Raw genomic sequence first — 19,615 nt, 5'->3', positions numbered from 1 at the left:
AAAGACCCAATATAATTTATTCCACTTATCATCATATGCTCATCACTATGAACTTTGTCTAAGAGACCTATCTACTTGGTTCTTTTCTTGCTCAAAGCAATGTGGAAGCTTAACTGCCTATCCCTAAGAGGAGTACCCAGAAAGAAGATATAACCATTTTCAGGGGAAAACATGCATGCATTTATTTTTAAGAATTCCCAGTAAGGGGGAAAAAAAATTCAACATCTTTAAAAATGTGTTTATTTTTTAAAAAATCAGTTGTGTACAAAAGTGTTTCGTAGCTTTTAATTCTCAAGACAAATACCCGACCCTCCACCCATAACCCACCCTGTTTCAATGGTCTTTCTGGTTAACCCACCCATTTTCCCCTTACAGGAAGTTAATGGCTCAGAATAGACCCTCCTACAGAATTTATCATCACTAACAGATTGTTTAGAATAGAGATCTAGAGAAGCTAACAAGCAAGGTTCTTTCTCAGTGAGGTTAATGAGAATCCCTATAATGGCAGTAGACTTCCAGCAGACACCACAACAAAGCACCATCAATTGCTGAAAGCTAAAAAATAGATATTTTCAATAGTATTTCATTTTCTATTGGAAAAGTCTTTAAATTACATTAAATAAGTCTCTTTCCCCCCAAAGAAATAGTCTAGCTTTTATTATGATGCCTGTAAAAAGTAGGTAACAGCAAGCACACAAGGATCGTTTAACAGCACAGTGCAATGATTTGTATTCACTCACCCCCTAGAACCAAACTGATAAACTGTGCCACACCTGATTATATATAGCAGCATGGTTGAAATAACCAAGCAAAAGGTGACACATTCACAACTTACATTTAGGTGATCACAGGTTTATGAGGGTAGATCAGTCCAATAAAGTAGTAACAGAACAAACAGGACAAGGGAGATGCTAACATTCCCCTATCCTTATGCCACAAGATTTTTGATCCATATTGCAACAGTGCAAACAGAACATGTGACATTATGTGTTAGACACTGCAGAAAAGTAACATTTGAGAAAAAGGCCATTTATCAGTAAGTACTTCAAATTGCCTTCTTCCCCAGTGATAGCAAACAGGTGATGTTAAGCATTTATTTTAAACTGGTACTAAAGGAATGGAAATGCAAATTTTTTAAATCAATGGTTTGTACCCTGGAATTGAAATTTCTTGAACTAGAAAAAGTGATTAATACAACATCATTTTCTAAAGTCCATGAAATAAAATTAACTGTAAACAGACAGCTTCCTTTTTCACATCCAAACATTGATTCCATCTTTGTACAAGAAAGTATACCTGGCTCCAACCCTTCCGTGCCTGAATCCATCTTAAATCTTTAAAACAATAAAAATGCTTTATTGTATTCCTATAATTTCCTGTATTGTGGAATCATAATCATACCCCTATTGCAGAGTTTTAAAAGCTCAAATCAGGCATACACTTATAGCCAAGATCTGCTTTTTCACATCGATAAACTTATTAATAAGCAGCCTAAATAGTAACACAATATGTTGTATTCTGTAGTGCATAAAATAAGCAATATCCACTTTAAATGCCAATTCTTTCTTAGAGTTACTTTAAAAAAATTATTTTTGCATAGTTTTAAGCGCCACCAACAATCACAAATGTGAAATACTTCCAAAAAGAAAAAAGTCAGTCTTACGTTCATTTCATAGATTACTCTCCTCAAAAGCAAAATACTCAGAATCCAAACATATACATACTTTTATGTGTTATGTGTTTAAGTAAACCACAGTCACAATTCCAAATATTTTGGGTAGCCAACTCAGAATCTAATTTAGTACAAAGTTCCTCAAATATTTATAAACCATCTACTGTATACTTATTTGGGTGACAAATTGCTATTCATTCATTCAGTAATCTGTAGTGAAATACTATACAAGTATTTGTCCTTTTAAAAGTCGGGCACATACCCAGGAAATAGACCCAATTATAATAAAAGCCTACTAGATTATCAGTGACCTCTAGCAAATCTGCCTGCTCTAAATGAGATACTATTTTATATATATAAATATTCTTGACTATGTACAAGAATATATATATATATTCTTGTACATAGTTTATATATGTATATATAAATTTATATATATATAAATTTATATATATATAAATTTATATATATATATTTAACCATAATTTTTGAGGCCTTTACAACCGACGAATCACAAAAAACAGAATTATAAAAATAATTTCTACCAGGGTACCTTTCCCCTAGACCTGCACTTTCAGTGTCCTTTTCCCAAACATGTAAGACCAAAGGAAAAAAAGCAATTGCCTTAATTTCTATGTTTGGGGAAATACATCTATCTGTAGAGAAATAAAAAAGAAGAAGGGCAGTGGGAAATACATCAGAAAGAGGAATTATCACATTTAATGTAAATGAGGTAAATAAATTTTTGAAGTGAAAACTGCATTATGGAGAACCTCTCATACCAAATATTGTACTTTTCAATTTCCTGGGCACTGAGTAGTTAGAGGAGTAGATGGGGTTAATGTGCATAAAAATCAAAGGCAAGGTATAAAGGTATAGCTGCCTCCAAGAGCTAAGTATGTAATGCTTGACTTTAGTAATCTCTGAGTTCGTTCTTTTGTCTAACCACAGGAGAATTAAATATACCCTGATAATACAGGCAAATAGTAAATTGGGTAGATGTGTTTGATATTTAAAATAATCCAAGTATTACCAAGCCACCCTCCACTTAAAAAAAAAAAAAAAGTTAATTCTAACCAACAGTAGAACAAAACTGTTCACATTTTCACACAATCCCAACCTTACTTCAAAATATAAAGTACAAGGTTTTAGCTATTTAAAATAAATAAAGAAAAATCTTATTTCCTTTGGCATCTTAGAAAGTAACTAAACTATAACAATTAAAGGAGGTGATTGTATAAAGGAATTTATACTTAAGCAAACACATAGGGGAAAAAAACATACCAACTTGTGTTTAGTATGCAATAATATCAACTACAAGAGCTTACTATTAATTAGGAAAGCCTTACAAGTTTTTGGAAGAACCTTCACATCTTTAACATTACAATATATTTAATAATGGTTCTTTTATTGCTTCTAAGATTATTGAGAAGTCAAATGAAATTATGCTGAATTTATGGTTCAAAATTATTTTGCAAACACTTAACGATTGTAATTTAGGATAAATAACACTTGAAGAAAGCAAACCTTTTATAAAATGACTTTCAATATACAGCCTTACTTTAATTCATTCTCATTCCATTACATTTTTGTTATTTTGCATTGGTCCTGAAAATTTAATAAGAACTGTGTTTCTATGTATAGAACTGACTGCATAAGTCCATTTCAGTCTTCATAAAATGGTCACATTAGTGTTTGAGCTTGCAAAACTAATAATTTTCAAACTTTTGAACTTAGAATGAAATGTAACTTTAATACGAATAGAAAGTCTGACTATGTACAAGAAAAGGTAAAGTTTTCAATTCTCATATTATCAGAAACATCATAAAGAAAGCTAGATTTATAACACACTTCTATTCCTATGTGTATGTGAAGTATGTACAGTAAAACACCACACAGCTTTCATGTGTCAATAGGGGTAAATGCAAGCAAGAGTGACTTTTAAAGTACCTGATAAAGCAATCTCTATAAAGCCAAAATTAGGCTAAAAAACTGCAAATAGTTGATTGCATCCTTGGAAGAGCTCAAAGAAAATTTCATCAGTTTAAAAATAGAAAGATGTCAAATTCACTGAAAAACTAAGTTGGGTTCTTTCATTAAATCTTGGGAATACTGCAACATCAAATATTTGCTGTTTCTGCAAGAGGAACAAAATTGGCAGCTCCATTTTTACGTTATTACTCACATAGGAAAGTTTTAGGAGTGGAGAATTGTAACAAAACATTCCAAATGGACGACCTAAAAATGGAGCAAGGGGTAATGCCCCTCGGCATTATTTCCCCAACAAATACAGAATACAAATTTACCATCAGAATATTAGCTGTGTGTGGTAAGAGGGGGAAAAATAGATATGGTGTCCCAGTCTGTGGACAAGGACAAAAAGGCTCTGAATAGGTCACCATCTTCAATTCTGGATAAATCTCATATTTAAGAATTCTCAAATGCTTAAAATGGTGGTCTTTTCAGCTACCCATCCTAAGAAGTCAAGTACAAGCATGCAAGTAAATTCACAGGCACAGAGGATCCATGTTAAAAACAGTTAAGGTAGCTGTGATGCAACACCAACAATTTGAATGGCCCTGACACACTCAAAATATTATCTTAATTATTCAACGAAATCCTGAAGCAAACTCTTGCTAGTCTTGGTACACTGCTAAACACTAAAGTAGCATGTTTTTTCCATGGTTTCAGCTTAGCTCAAAGAATTTTTACACTATTAAGAAAAAAATTAAAGTATTTCCCCTTTTTAAATTTACACAGACGTTTAATTAGCTTTATTTACAGAGCAGGGATTTTTTTTTTCAGTCTCCAATGGTGCCTAGATAACATCATTAGGCAAGAATGCCAGTTTAAAAGAAATCTATGCAGAATCCTAAAAATAACAGATGTTGATGCTCCTCAAGAAAGGGCAAGCTTGACTATATCAGCAGCTCTTTCTCTATGCCTCAGTTACTCAGAAGCAATTCTGTTGCAGTCTCTACATCCCATGATTTTGAAGACAAGGCCACTATTACTGCATTCTGTAGAGAAGAAAAGGGGACACAAAAAAATCAAATCTCAAGAAAATATTTTTAAAATACTGAATCATGCACTATCTTTATATTGAGAAATCACACCTTGTTTTCTTTTTTTTTTTTTTTAAGTTGCCTGGCATTTGTAGTGCATAAAAAGCTCCTAAACCAATGACTGGAATTAGCAAAGGGAAAAGAAAAATCACTGATTATAATAACAGAAGAAAGTTTATCAAAACTAGATTTAGAGAGTATCTTTGAAACACTTTTGTCAGCCAAGGATTTGCAGCAATAATTTTAAGTCAATAAATGTATCAAAATAAGTATGCTTTTATATACTTACCCTATCAAAGCCCATAGCACATAAGTTTTCTATTTTTTTGGTGTATTCTGGACTAGAAACTGGTGCTCCAGCATACACATGTGCCCAAAGTCGAGCTGTCTGTTTGAACATTTCAGGATTTTGTTTGTACTATATGGAGAAAAAAATCAAATGACATGACAATACAGTAGTAGTATTCAATACTTAATTGCCTAAGAACTTGTTTCTTTTCTTTTCTTTTTTGAAGTTTATTTACTTTGAGAGAGAGAGCACATGCACAAACAGGGGAAGGGCAAAGAGAGAATCCCAAGCAAGCTCTGCACTGCCAGTGTAAGCCCAATGTGGAGCTTGAACCCATGAACCTCCAGATGATGACCAGAGCTGAAGTTGGACGTGAAGTGTCAAACATTATACAGCTAAACAGAATTATTTGCTTCTAAAACTAGGTGGACATTCACTAATAAATGTAACTGACCTTTGTACTAACCACAGTTCAGGACAGAATACAACTAGACTTCACTGTTTTGCTAGAGCTGTATTAGCATACAGTGACTTAAGGATATGCCATGTGCAATGCCTGTTTGTTTGTTTTTTTAAAGATTTTATTTTGGGGACACCTGGCTGGGTCAGTTGGAGAGCATGGAACTCTTGATCATGGGGTTGAGTTCAAGCCCCATGTTGGGCATGGAAACTACTTAAAGGAAAAAAAAAAAGATTTTATTTTTAAGTAATCTCTACACCCAACTTGGGGCTCGAATTTACAACCATGAGGTCAAGAGTCGCATGTTCCACCGAACAAGCCAGGCAGGTGCCCTGATTTACAGCATGTTTTGAAAGGTTTATGAACTTATCTCTTAAAAGTACCATAAAGTACTTTTAAAATGTAATACTTCCCATTCTCATTGGAATGAGATAAATTTATTCTCAAATACTCTGAGGCCAACATTACTTAACAAGTGACGTATAAATTTAAAATAACTATTCAATTCATTTTAATATTTCTTTTAAAAGTATTGAATATTTTAAGACTGATAAGCTTCTACTGTATATTAAAATGAAAAACCTAGTTTCTACCATGTTAATTCTTAATAAGAGAATAAGTCAAATTATTGAACTCTTTTAGGAACAAGAAGAAAGTGCTTAGACCAACTTCAGGCTTTGAGGCTCAGATCTCCAATAGGAACTCAAAGCTGAGACTCAAGCTATGGTTTTGACTACCCAGAGGGAATGAACAGTGTATATATGTAGCACGTAAAACCCTAATTCTAAGCACTCTGAGACAAACAACAGACCATATTAACAAGGATATACATTAAACAAGGAGTGAACAGCTTTTCAAGGGAAAGGAACAGGTTTTACTAAGAGGAAAGTTTCCTCAGGCAGAGGAAACATGACAAATTGGGGGAAATAACCAGTATAAATGAATCCCATCTTGAAAAGGCAAGGAATCCAAGGAACAGTAAGAATTTAGATGAGATAAGCTGGGTTTGTAGACAGTTCAAATCATGGAAAAGCTCTGCAAACTAAAGAATCTGGATTTACCAAGTAGGTAATAGCAGAGCTTCCAATAGGTTTTTAGTAGTAAAGTAAAATAAGATTTGTACTTTACAAAGCTAACTGGTATCAATGTAGAAGATGGGGGAAGGAAGAGGCCGAAGAAGGGGCAGGTATAAGAGCAGTCGAATGGAGACATTTTTAAAAATGTGAACTAAGGCAAATCAGAGAAGTATGATGAAAGAGATACTGGGAATGGAATCAACAAAAGAAAAGGAGACAGAAAGAAATTCCAAGTCTGTGATGTGGACATTTAAATTGATGATAGTATAATATAAAGATAGAAAGTTCACAGGATTTAAGATTCTAGGTTCAGTTTTGGGAATACTGTGCTGAGGTATCAGTGAAACATTCATATAGGGCTATCCTGTTTCTGAATAGGCTCTTGGGCTCAGAGAGAGGTCAAAGCCTAAACATTTTCTCAACTTACAGGTGATTGTATCAGTATGGATATGATCACCAAAGTTACCATATATAATGGAAAATAAAAGGAACAGTGTCAAAACCAAGGAACCATATTTAAGATGGAGGAAAAAGAGAAATAATTGTAGAAACTAAGAAGGAACAACTACAACTACTAAGATGAAGAGAGTGTTGTATCTCAAGTCAAGAGAAGAAAAATTTTTAGATGGGAAAAAAAAAAAAGCTCAGTAAATCCTAATGGCTTAGAGGTTGGCAAACTTTCTCTAAAGACCAGATAATTATTTCAATTTTCAGACCATACCGTCTTTGTTCCAACTGTTCAACTCTGCCACTTTGTGGCTGGAAAGTAAACAAAGGGGTGTGGCAATAAAACATTATTTACTTGTAATTTACTGTCCTCTGTTAAGATCCTTGGTAACATTTACCATGCCACTTCAGCTATAGCAAGAGCTGGTTAAAATGATCATCAGGGGAGGGATCATCACTAAACTGAAGGACAGAGATGGATACACACATGATAAAGCATGTACAGTAAATAATCACAGAATCCAGATGTAGGCAGGACTATGGGTGTTCACTGTGTAATTCTTTTCACATTGTGCGTTTGAAAATTTCCACTGATGTGTTTTTTAAAAAAAGCATCTATCACATATCCAATTAAATTAGTATTTTAAAAATCAGTAAATTAAGTTTTCACTATTATATCTGAAAAAATTATCTTACCACAAGAAAGAAAACCATTTCCAAATTTAGTTTCAATGGAACTATGCTCATGTGTTAACACTGCAAACCACTATGGTAGTAAAGAATTATAGGTAAGTATAAGAAGGTCTTATAAAAGCAGCTACCTTACCTGATTTGCTACTACTGCATCTTGTGGATCATCTGGTTCTGCAGCTGCCAACAGGGCTTGCAATGACAATAATACCGTGCGGAGAGTCATTGCTGCTGCCCTAAAATTCAAACAGGAAAATATTCCAGTTAAGAACACACTGCATGACAAAAACCAAAGTGGATGTTTCCTGAATAAAATATAAAAACTGGAGATAAAAATAATTTAGATTTTATCTTAATCATGTAGCTAAACTGTAGAAATTTATATATCTACCTACCATATTTTTCTTCTTCTTGACTTTAAAATGAATGGAGTCTATTTCTTAAGACAATTCAAAGTGTCCTGAACTGGCCTTCCTTTTCTTTTTGTTGGCAATATCCTTCTAGTCAACTTTATCCACTGACTTAATTTTCTACCCACTTCTCTACACATGAAGTGATAAACTAGTATGAGTAACTTTCTTTCAATGCCACTCCAAAAACATGTAAGATACCATCAAGCAAATATCCCTTATTTTCAAGAAAGCCTAAAAGCACTCCATAACATTCTGAAACAGACCAAGTTTACTTAAAATATATCACCACTAAATTCATGCTTCTAAATGTATTTTTTAAGCAAGTATTTATTTAAAAAAATGGTATCTACATAACCAGCAAGGATTCTTCGTGTTTCTGTTAAAAAAGCTGTCTGACCAGTATAGAAATATTCATAAATATAATAAATGCAACAGTGAAATATTTAAAAAGTTGAAGGAGCATTAAATAATAAGCCCATTTTAACCACACAAATTAGATCATTCTAATCCAATCTTTTTCAACTGGGTTCCTCATTTTAACCACGGAACAGAGAAAATTACCAAGTGACTATTTTCTCAATTTTCCCAAGAATGGTACCATCTTTGACTATTACAATAAAGGTTAATTTATTACCAATAATGGAGGCCTTAACCAACAATAGATGCCTTAAGGCACTGTATCCCACAAAGTAGTTTCACCAACCAGTAGTGTCAACATCACCTGGGAAACTTGTAAGAAATGAAAATTCTCAGCCTCATCCCAGACTTCCTGAATCAGAAATGCCAGGGTAGGATTAACAAGTACCCCAAGTGATGTTTTTTTAGTTAACATCTTAAAACACTTTTTTTTAATTAAAACAACTTTTATTTTTTTATTTTAGAGAGAGAGCAAGTACACAAGCAAGGGGGAAGGAGAGAGAATCCCAAGCTCAGTGCAGAGCCTGACATGGGGCTCAATCCCACGACTCTGGGATCATGACCTGAACCAAAATCAAGAGTCAGATGCTCACCTGATTGAGCCACTCAGGCACCCCACTCCAAGTGATTCAGATGCAACCTAATGTTTGAGAAATACTGTTTTAGGGGATTACAGCCTGAGCTAATTGAGAAGGGCTACTCTAAACCAATATAATAAAATCAATATCAAAACTGTAGTTCTGTATTTTATATATGAGAGAAAAATTGCATCACAAATGAATCATCAAAAATGCTACCAGAGGGGCGCCTGGGTGGCTCAGTCGGTTAAGCGTCCGACTTCAGCTCAGGTCACGATCTCACGGTCCGTGAGTTCAAGCCCCGCGTCAGGCTCTGGGCTGATGGCTCAGAGCCTGGAGCCTGCTTCTGATTCTGTGTCTTCCTCTCTCTCTGCCCCCCCCCCCCGTTCATGCTCTGTCTCTCTCTGTCCCAAAAATAAATAAACGTTAAAAAAAAAAAAAAATTTAAAAAAAAAAAATGCTACCAGAATAAAAATTTTTATTTCTCAATCTACCTTTTTGAGAAGTTTAATCAGAAAAGGAAGAGACTGGTTATGACACAAAAGTTAGCTGAAATGCTAAACTAGCATTAAAGAGAACAGGATTTTAAAAGCTTTTTAAACCACTATATATGGTTATGTAATGGAAATTTCTAATTCTGAAACAGGGCTGGAAAAATGGAGATTGTTTTTCTAAACCAAGGTTCTAAACTTCCAGGGCACCTGGGTGGCTCATCAGTTAAGCATCTGACTTTGGCCCAGGTCATGATCTCATGGCTTTTGAGTCTGAGCCCCGCACTGGGCTCTGTACTGAGAGTGCACAGCCTGCTTCTGTTCCCCCCCTCCCGCCCCTCCCTCTCTTGCATGTGCTCTCTCTCAAAAATAGATAAACATAAAAAAAAATAATAATAAGGTTCTATACTTCCTAAGAGCTTACAAAAGTTACTTTCAACCAACAGGTATACCATCTTTAGAATGGATATTCTTTTAAGACAGGAATCAAAGCATAAAAATCGGTATTTAGCGCTTAAATGTTCATTCTTGTCCTGCCGTTATCACTGTGACAAGGTGAAATCTTTCTTAATTAGAAGTACACTACTTTTGGGGCACCTGGGTGGTTCAGTCAGTTAAGTGTCCAACTCTTGATTTCGGCTCAGGTCATCCATCATCTGACAGTTGGTGAGATTGAGCCCCAAGTCAGGTTTTGTGCTGACAGCTTGGGATTCTCTCTTTCCCCCTTTCTCTGCCCCTCCACTGCTCACACACTCTGTCTCAAAGTAAATGAACATTAAAAAAAATACACTACTTTCATTGTCTATTTGGGTAATTAAATTTTTTAATGTTTATTTTTGAGTGTGTGCACGCACAAGTGGGGGAAAGGCAGAGAGAAGGAGAGAGGGTCTGAAGTGGGCTCCACACTGACAGAAGAGGCCAATGTGAGGCTTGAATTCATGAACCTGTGAGATCATGACCTGAGCCAAAGTTGGACACTTAACTGACTAAGCCACCCATGTGCCCCTCTATTTGGGTAATTTTGAAGAGAATGTCTAAAGGTACGTGAACATCAAAAGCTGCCTACATGTATCAGCATAAAGCTCACCTCCATCACCTGAAAATCATCCAGAAGAGACAAAGATACAAATTATCACAGAAATAGGATATATAAAGTTAAGCTGGCTACTCTAATATTCCATTGAACTTATTTAAGCACACCAGTGAAAAAATCCGTGACATTAAACAAAATCTTAAGTTACATAATTTTTAATTAATATAATTATTTCTTTCAAGGAAAGTTATCTGAATATTAAAGATAAATCTTCACTCAAAGGAATATTTCATACTAAAACAATTATTAAACTCACTATAATTTTAACTTGTAATAAAAACAATGAAAACATGTAAAATAAAAGCCGTCTAAATCTCACAAATCATTGGGCAACTGAGTGGCTAAGTCAATTAAGCATCCAACTCTTGATCTCAGCTCAGGTCATGATCTCATGGTTCATGAGACTGAGCCCCATATGTCAGCCCCTACACTAACAGTGCAGAGCCTGCCTGGGATTCTCTCTCTCTGCCCCTACCCTGCACGCTCTCTCTCTCTCTCTCTCTCTCTCTCTCAAAATAAATAAATAAACTTAAAAATCTCACAAATCTTAGCAAAACCTTAATAACATTACATAGATAGATTTATATTTTTATCTCAAGGCAATAAACATTTTTCTTTAAAACTTGATGAGCTCTTGGGGCGCCTGGGTGGCTTGGTTAAGCATCCGACTTCAGCTCAAGTCACAATCTCCTGGTTCTTGAGTTCGAGCCCCACGTTGGGCTCTCTGCTGTCAGTACAGAGCTTCCTGCTTCAGATCCTCTGTCTCCCTCTCTCTCTGCCCCCACCCCAACTCTTGCAAGTTTTCTCTTTCTCTCTCTCAAAAATAAATAAATGTTAAAAAAAAACTTGATGAACTTTCAAAAGAATGAATTTGGGCCCTTGCTTTACACCATATATGAAAATTAATTCAAAATGTATCAAAGAACTCTGTGTCTCCCTCCCTCTCTCTGCCCCTCCCCCACTCATGCTCTCTGTCAAAAATAAATTTAAAAAAACTTAAAAAAAAAAAAGGATCAAAGAACTAAGTATAAGAGCTAAAACCATACAACACTTAGAAGAAAACATAGGGGGAAAGCTTCACAATTGGGGTTGAATTTCTTGGATGGGATATCAAAAGCACAGGCAACAATAGGAAAACTGGAGAAACTGGTGTAACTACATCCAAGTTAACTGTATAGACAGAAAAACCTGTGCAAAGGATAAAATCAATAGAGTGAAAGGCAACCCACAGAATGAGAGAAAATATTTGCAAATCATATCTGATAAAGGGTTAATGTTTGGAATATATAAAGAATTGCTGTTAACAACAAAAACTCAAAAAATAAGGACCTGGACAAACATTTCTCCACAGAAGATATAAAAATAGCTTATAAGCACATGAAAAGATGCTTAACATCACTAATTGTTAAGGAAACCAAACAATGAGACACTACTTCACATCCATTAGGATGGCTACTCTCAAACAAAACAGAAAAATAACAATTGCTGGTGAAGATGTAGAGTCACTGGAATCCTTGGGCATAGTTGGTGGGAATGCAAAATGGAGCAACAATTACAAAAAACACTATAGCAGTTCTTCAAAAAACAAAACAAACAAAAAAAACACCTAAACACAGAATTACCATATGATCTAACAAATCCACTTCTAGATACAGACCCAAAATAACTGAAAGCAGAGACTTAGATACTAGTATACCCATGTTCATAACAAGTATTACTCACAATAGCCAGAAGGTGAGAGTAACTCATTTCCATCAACCCATGAATGAAGAAAATGTGATCTTTATCTATCTATCTACACACAATGAAATATTACTCAGCCTTAAAAAGACAAATCAGACCCATGCTACAACATGATGAATCCTGATGACATTAAATTAATAAGTGAAGCCAGGAATAAAAAGACAAATACTATGATTCATGAGGTACCTAGAAAAGCCAAATTCACAGAGACATGAAGTAGAATGGTGGTTGCCATAGGCTGGAGCAAGACAGGAATGGGAAATAAGTGTAGAGGTGAAGAGTTTCAGTTTCAAAACATGAAAGGGTGGGGAGGGGGTGTGGTAGAAGGATGAAGAGTCAAAGCACAGAGGATTTTTAGGACAGTGAAAGTACTCAGTATACCACAATGATGGATACATGTCATACACTTCTTCAAATGCACGGAATGGACAACACTAAGAGTGAACCATAATATAAACTATGATTGGGATAGGTCAATGTAGGTTCATCAACCATAACAAACGTACCATTCTGATGGAGGATGTTGATAATGGGGGAGGCTATGCATGTGTGGGGGCAGGGAGTATATGGGAAATTTCTATACCTTTCTTTCAATTTTGCTGTGAACCTAGAACTGCTCTAAAAAAATAAAGTCTTATTAAAAAAAAAAAACAACCTGGGGACTGGGGACTAGTAGCACAACAATGTGAATATACTTAATAATACTCATCTGTATACTTATTTTAAACAGCTAAGATTACCATGTTATAGGTCAATTAAAAACACCAAGACGGTAAATTTTATGTCATATGCATTTTACAGTATAAAAACATTGTTTTTGAGAGAGAGCGAGAGCGATAGAGAGAGAATGTGTGGGAGGAGGGGCAGAGAGGGAGATAGAGGATCCCAAGCAGGCTCTGTGCTGTTATCCGACATAGGGCTCAATCTCACAAACCGTGAGATCATGATCTGGGCTGAGATCAAGAGTTGAACCCTCAAGACTGAGCCATGTAGGAGCCTCAAAAACATTTTTTAAAGTGAGAAGCTCTTCTCTTTGAGAGTCATAAGTCCTTAATATAAATACTTAAAAATACTTTTCCTTTATTTCCACTGTCTTTATTGGGAAGACACAAACTACTATAATAGACCTCTGAAATTACCACTTTCAAAACCAGAAACTAAGGACCTAAAGGTGAACATGTTAGAAGGGATAGTTTGCTCTCAATATGGAAGAAAAAAATCTTAAGACTTCATTCATAACAATCTTAAAGAGAAAACGTTATGTTTTCTGTATGCTTGAAATTTTTCTTAATAAAATGTTGGGGGAGGTATTTATAAATCATTAAGAATTAATTAGCTAGGGGCGCCTGGGTGGCTCAGTCGGTTGAGCACCAACTCTTGGTTTTGGCTCAGGTCATGATCTCACAGTTATGTGGGTTTGAGCCCTGCATTGGGCTCTGTACCTACTTGGGATTCTCTCTCTCCCTCTCGTTCTCCCACTTGCCAATTTGTCTCTCTCAAAATAAATAAACTTAAAAAAAATTTTTTTAATTAAAAAAAAAAATTAGCTAAAAATAAACATAAATGACACTTGAAACTAATACTGTATGTCAACTATACTTCAATACAAAATAAAAATTTTAATATTTATTTTTGAGAGAGAGAGAGAGAGAGAGAAACAGAGTGTGACTGGGGGAGAGGCAGAGAGTGAAAGACAGAGAGAGAAGACACAGATTCTGAAGCGGGCTCTAGGCCCTGAGCTGTCAGCACAGAGCCTGATGTGGGGCTTGAACTCACAGACTGCGAGATTATGACCTGAGCTGAAGTCAGATGCTTAACTGACTAAGACACCCACGTGCACCCCTCCAATAAAAAATTTTTAAAAATGAATGATAGAGGAAAAAAACCACTTTAAATGTAAAGTTTTAAAAAGCTAGACAAGAAAATTAATGGTAAAGAATGACATTGTTTTAATTTAGTTGTAATAAAATTACTATCAAAACAAAACCTAGTCTTCTGACTCTAAGTATTATAGAAATTATAACATCTTTGATAGTGTAAAGAAATATATGAATTTTTTGACTGCTCTAAATTTTAAATCTAAACATAGTAATGTGAAAAAAGCATACAACTGAACATACAATCTTTCATTCCATTTATTGTTTTACACAGTACTAACTAAATACACAATGCATTGAGATTTTTAGGATTTAGTATGTAAAAAACAAATCCTAACAGGTAAACAGGATTATGAAATTTCAACTTGTGTCAGCTAATTTTAATAATCAGTGGTTGACATACCTTACAAATCTATCTTAAGTAAATCAATTTTGCTCACATCACAGAAACACAGTTAAGATGGCAAATTAAATATTCATGCATACAGGGACATATGTTTATAGCAGCATTATCAACAATAGCCAAAGTATGGAAAGAGCCCAAATGTCCATCGATGGATGAATGGATAAAGAAGATGTGGTTATACATACATACATATATATATATATATACATACATACATATGGTTGTATGTATATATATGTATGTGTGGTTGTACACACACACACACACATACACACACATATACACACATATAATGGATTATTACTCAGCAATCAAAAAGAACGGAATCTTGCCATCTGCAACTAGGTGGATGGAACTGGAGGGTATTATGCTAAGTGAAATTAGAGAAAGACAAGTATCATATGACTTCACTATAAGAGGACTTTAAGAGACAAAACAGATGAACATACGGGAAGGGAAACAAAAATAATATAAAAACGGGGGGGACAAAACATGAGACTCTTAATTATGGAGAACAAACAGAGGGTTACTGGAGGGGGTGTGGGAGGGGGAATGGGTTAAGGGGCATTAAAGAATCTACTCCTGAAGTCATTGTTGCACTATATGTATGCTGATTTGGATATAAATTTAAAAAATTAAATAAAATTAAAAAATATATATTCATGCATACAGAGTAAGGCCTTCAATATGTACAATAGCCATGTGAACTGTCTCTATTGTTGGCTGTTATTTTCTATTAAGGGTCTTCCAGAAGACCATCAACATAATCGATGTTTATTTAAAACACTGACAACTACTTAAAAATGGCAACTTTTAATTTTTTATTAAAGTATATAATAAGCAGAGTTATACAGCTAGATGAATTTTTATATATGTATACAACACCCATGTAATCATCACCTAGATCAAAATATAGAGTACTTCCAGCACTCCAAAAAGCCTTCTCATGCAACTCCCTTTCACAACCCTCATCTACCCCTACCACTGTCCTAATTTCTATCATAGTTTTGGCTTATCTTAAATTTTATAAAAAGCTATACAGTACATGCTCTTTTACGTCTGGCTTTTGTCACTCAACATGCCTGTGAGAATAATCCATGTTATTTGTGTGTCTATATATATATATGTCTATATAGACATATATATCTATCTATCTATCTAGACATATATATATATATATGTCTAGATAGATAGATATATGGGGTTGTTATGGTGTGACTAAATGTGCTATAAATATTCCTGTACAAGTCTTTTGGTGGACATGCACTTATTTCTCTTGGATATAGACTTAGGAGTGGATTTGCTATGCCATATCAAAGGTGTATGTTTAGCTTTGGTAGATACTGCTGGTTGAGTGGTTGAACCATATGCCTACCATCAATGCAAGAGAACTATTTATAAGTGTGTAGTAGTATCTAATTGTAATTTTAATCTGCATTTCCCTGATGACTAATGACACTGAGTATTGCTTATCAGTCATCTAAATATTCTCTTAATGCCTGTTTATGGCTTTTGGAAGGGCAGTTTCACTGAGTGCAATTTTTATGTGTAGTTATTTTCTTCTATCCCCTATATTCAGAATAGGTGTCAGTGGAAAAACACCAGAGAATAGTTTCTTCATACAACACATTGTATAGTTAAGAAATAAACCATAATAACATTAAGTTGTTAAATATTAAAGGTAAATCGCCATCCATATATACTAATAAAAGACCAAGACTAACAAACTGTCTTCTAGCACACCTATCCCAAATTATTCAATGTTTACTCAATTTATTTTTCTGAAGATTACTATCTTGTAGTTTTCTTTACCAAATTCCAGCTCTGAAGCCTAAACATGAATATCCACTGACTGCCAATTATACCTCAATAAATGGGGGGGTGGGGGGGAGAGGGTAGGTAGGATTATCCATGTATATCCAATCTCACCTATTTTATCTGATATTATTTTTTAACATTTCAATTATATAGATATGAAATGAGACTAAATTTAGCTACTTCACACCTGCCTAAGGAAATGAGAATAGTTGACACAAAGTGTTTCAGTACAAAAGTTCAAGTTCTCTCTCTACACATTCACCATCTTCTTTCAACTATCTATAGGGAGATAATCAGATGTGGTAGTACTGCTGGCTTAACTCTGAGCAAAAAGGGAAGTCGGTGGAAAATTTCAGTCTAGAGCTTTATTTGTTTTTAAAAAGGGGGGCGGGGGGAACAGGGAGGAGAGTGTATCATTCTAGCTGCTGAGAATTGCTGAGTAGGGCAAAGTTACAAACAGGGGGGCAGGCTACTGTAATCATCCAGGAAAGAAGTAATGTGATGTGGGCCAGATAGTTAGTAGCAGTGCAACTGCTTATAAGACTTTGGTGGTTTCACCAACAAAATTTGCAAACAGGGTACACAGGGTACCAGAGAAACAAGAACCAAGGATCATGAGGACGTTTTGGCCAGAGCAAATGCAAGGATGTAGCTGTCAATAACTTAGATGGGGTGAACCAGGTTTTGGGTTAGGGGATTATCAGTTCAGTTTTCAACATGTTTACGTTTGAGATGTCTACTGTATACATAGTCAAGTAAAGATGTTAAGCAGGTAGCAGGATATGAGCCTGGAGTTCAAGAAAGATAAATTTATGAGTTGCTGGTATTTAAAAAGTGAAGTTATAAAATCAGATAAGCATACCAAGAAAGTGAGTATAGATGAAGAGGAGCATAGGTAAAGACTTAGCTTTCAAGTACTGTCATGTGCAAAGCTCCAGGAGAAAAGGGAGAAACTAGTTAAGGAGTCAAGGAGTCTGGGAGTGGACATAGGAAAGGGGGAAATAGAAGACCTAATATCCCAGAAACCAAGTGAATAAAAAGTACAATGTCTGCAAACATTCCTTAGTACCACTGAATGATTGAGCTATTATAAGGGGCCTGGGCCTTTCAGATAACTTTATGGATAAAAATACTGAGTCCTATAAATTACAAAAAGCTACAAATTAAAAGAAGGACAGATTAGGTCTATTCCACACTACTCAATGTTTAACAGTATGGAATATATATCAAGAAACTAGATCCCAAGAGATGATCTGAGGGAGGCGGCTTTACCCAGATGTGCTATTAGAATAGAAAAACAAGGGGCACCTGGGTGGCTCAGTCGGTTAAGCATCTGACTTCGGCTCAGGTCATGATCTCACCATTCATGGGTTCAAGCCCCATATCAGTCTCTGTGCTGACAGCACAGAGCCTGGAGCCTGCTTCGGATTCTGTGTTTCCCTGTCTCTTTACCCCTCCCCCACTCATGGTGTGTCTGTCTGTTCGTCTCTCTCTCAAAAATAAACAAATATTGAAAAAAAAAAAAAAAAAAGAGTAGAAAAACCAAACCAAACCAACAACTCTTGTCTGTTTATCCAGTTACTAAATAAACCAAATCATCCAAACACTAAATGTTGTCATTCCTGTTTCATCCTGTTCAGGTTCTATTCTTTCCATTTCTTAACAAATCAAACACATAAACTTATTACTGTTTTCTCCCACTCCAATGTCTTTTTATACTTGTTTTAGTTTTTTCCATCCATGTTGTTAGACTATGCCAGGATCTACTCTAAGAAAATTACATAAACCAATTCATGTAATACTTTTAACAGCCTTATGAAGCAGGTGTTAACCCTATTTGTGAGATGAGGAAACTAAGGCACAAAAGCTAGGTAATTTGCTCAGGACGACAGTTCAGTAAATGGCAGAGCTAGGTTTGAATTTAAAGGGTAAGAACACTGTGCTAAAATCAGATCAGACAAAACATGTGAAAGCAGTATAAAGTGCCATACAAATGAAGATATCACCTACAAAGGCACTCCTTTCTTCAAATCTGAGAACCTTAACTCTGTCCAATTAACACAACTTTCAATATTTTTGTTGCCTATATTACATCCAAGTCAGAGCTGATTACTTCAATATTTAATTATGTTAGTCTTTCACAAACATCTTTCAGAGATAGCAAGAACTAAATTTACCAAAATAAATGAAATCAAAGCTTTTCAAGATGTAAGAGCTAGTATCTAACGTTACCTAATAAGTCACTATTTAAATAATGATTGTGATCTCAAATCTACCACATTTTTGATTATGCACTTAAGAGACTTTATAAAGTTTCAAAATTACAGCCCAAATAGGAGAAAGTATAATATATGCTTATGTTCTGAGGCAATTACACAGGTAACACTCTAAATATAGTTTGGAATTCATATGAGAGAGGGGAGAAGGTGAATTCAAAATCTCTTACCATTGATCTTTCAGGATATCCAAACAAATAGCCCCTGTGACGGAACTAATATTAGGATGCCATATTTTAGTGATAAACCGGACCTAGAATATAAAGCACACTTGAGTTTTTAAGTAACAGAAATAAAACACATATAGTTCAAATAGAACTACAGGAAAATGAAATCTTCATATTAAAAAAAAATGTCCATACTTACATTACCATCATTTTGCCTACCTGAAGGGAGGGGTGTGGAAGACAAAGCATTCAGTAAGCTGAATGTTGTCACTGACATACATTATTTTTAAACCTTTTAATAAATGTTCTGCCTCTAAAGAAACCCAACAATTATTAGGTGTTTATAATTTACCTAGCATAATATTCCATGCTATAATAACTACAACATAGACTAAAATCCACTTAGGTAGATGAAGTAATATAAAATCAAAATTAATACAGATAGTAAATGGCAATTTATTTAGTGTCAAGTAGGATGCAGAAGAGGTGTGAAGGACAAAGTAAGTAAAATCAGTGCTTGGAAGCATTTAAGTAGTAAGTAGCTGTAAGATGGCTTCTAATATTTTGCAACATTTTTTTTCCCTCAATTTCTTTTTAAAAAAATAATTCAACAAACATTTGGAAGATACTGGCACTG

The 19,615-nt window shown here is 34.9% G+C and overlaps 1 protein-coding gene across 3 annotated transcripts in view; it reads right to left on the bottom strand.

The window, feature by feature from the left end:
* Window positions 1-641: 641 nt before the first annotated feature.
* The window catches only part of UBE2K (ubiquitin conjugating enzyme E2 K), a 73,256-nt gene continuing 54,282 nt past the window's right edge, over window positions 642-19,615 (bottom strand). For all 3 annotated transcript variants that reach the window (XM_060655215.3, XM_060655213.3, XM_060655216.3), the window contains 4 exons: window positions 18,982-19,064; window positions 7,836-7,935; window positions 5,027-5,155; window positions 642-4,692 (listed from right to left, as the gene is read on the bottom strand). In XM_060655215.3, the coding sequence (XP_060511198.1) occupies window positions 4,618-4,692; window positions 5,027-5,155; window positions 7,836-7,935; window positions 18,982-19,064 (387 nt within the window). In that variant the 3' untranslated portion in view covers window positions 642-4,617. The remainder of the gene's footprint in view (window positions 4,693-5,026; window positions 5,156-7,835; window positions 7,936-18,981; window positions 19,065-19,615) is intronic.

This window comes from Panthera onca, chromosome B1 (genome assembly GCF_046562875.1).
Source record: "Panthera onca isolate mPanOnc1 chromosome B1, mPanOnc1 haplotype 2, whole genome shotgun sequence".
NCBI lineage: Eukaryota > Metazoa > Chordata > Mammalia > Carnivora > Felidae > Panthera > Panthera onca.
The sequence above is the reverse complement of the archived record's forward strand: the minus strand, read 5'-3'. Positions and strand labels throughout refer to the sequence as shown.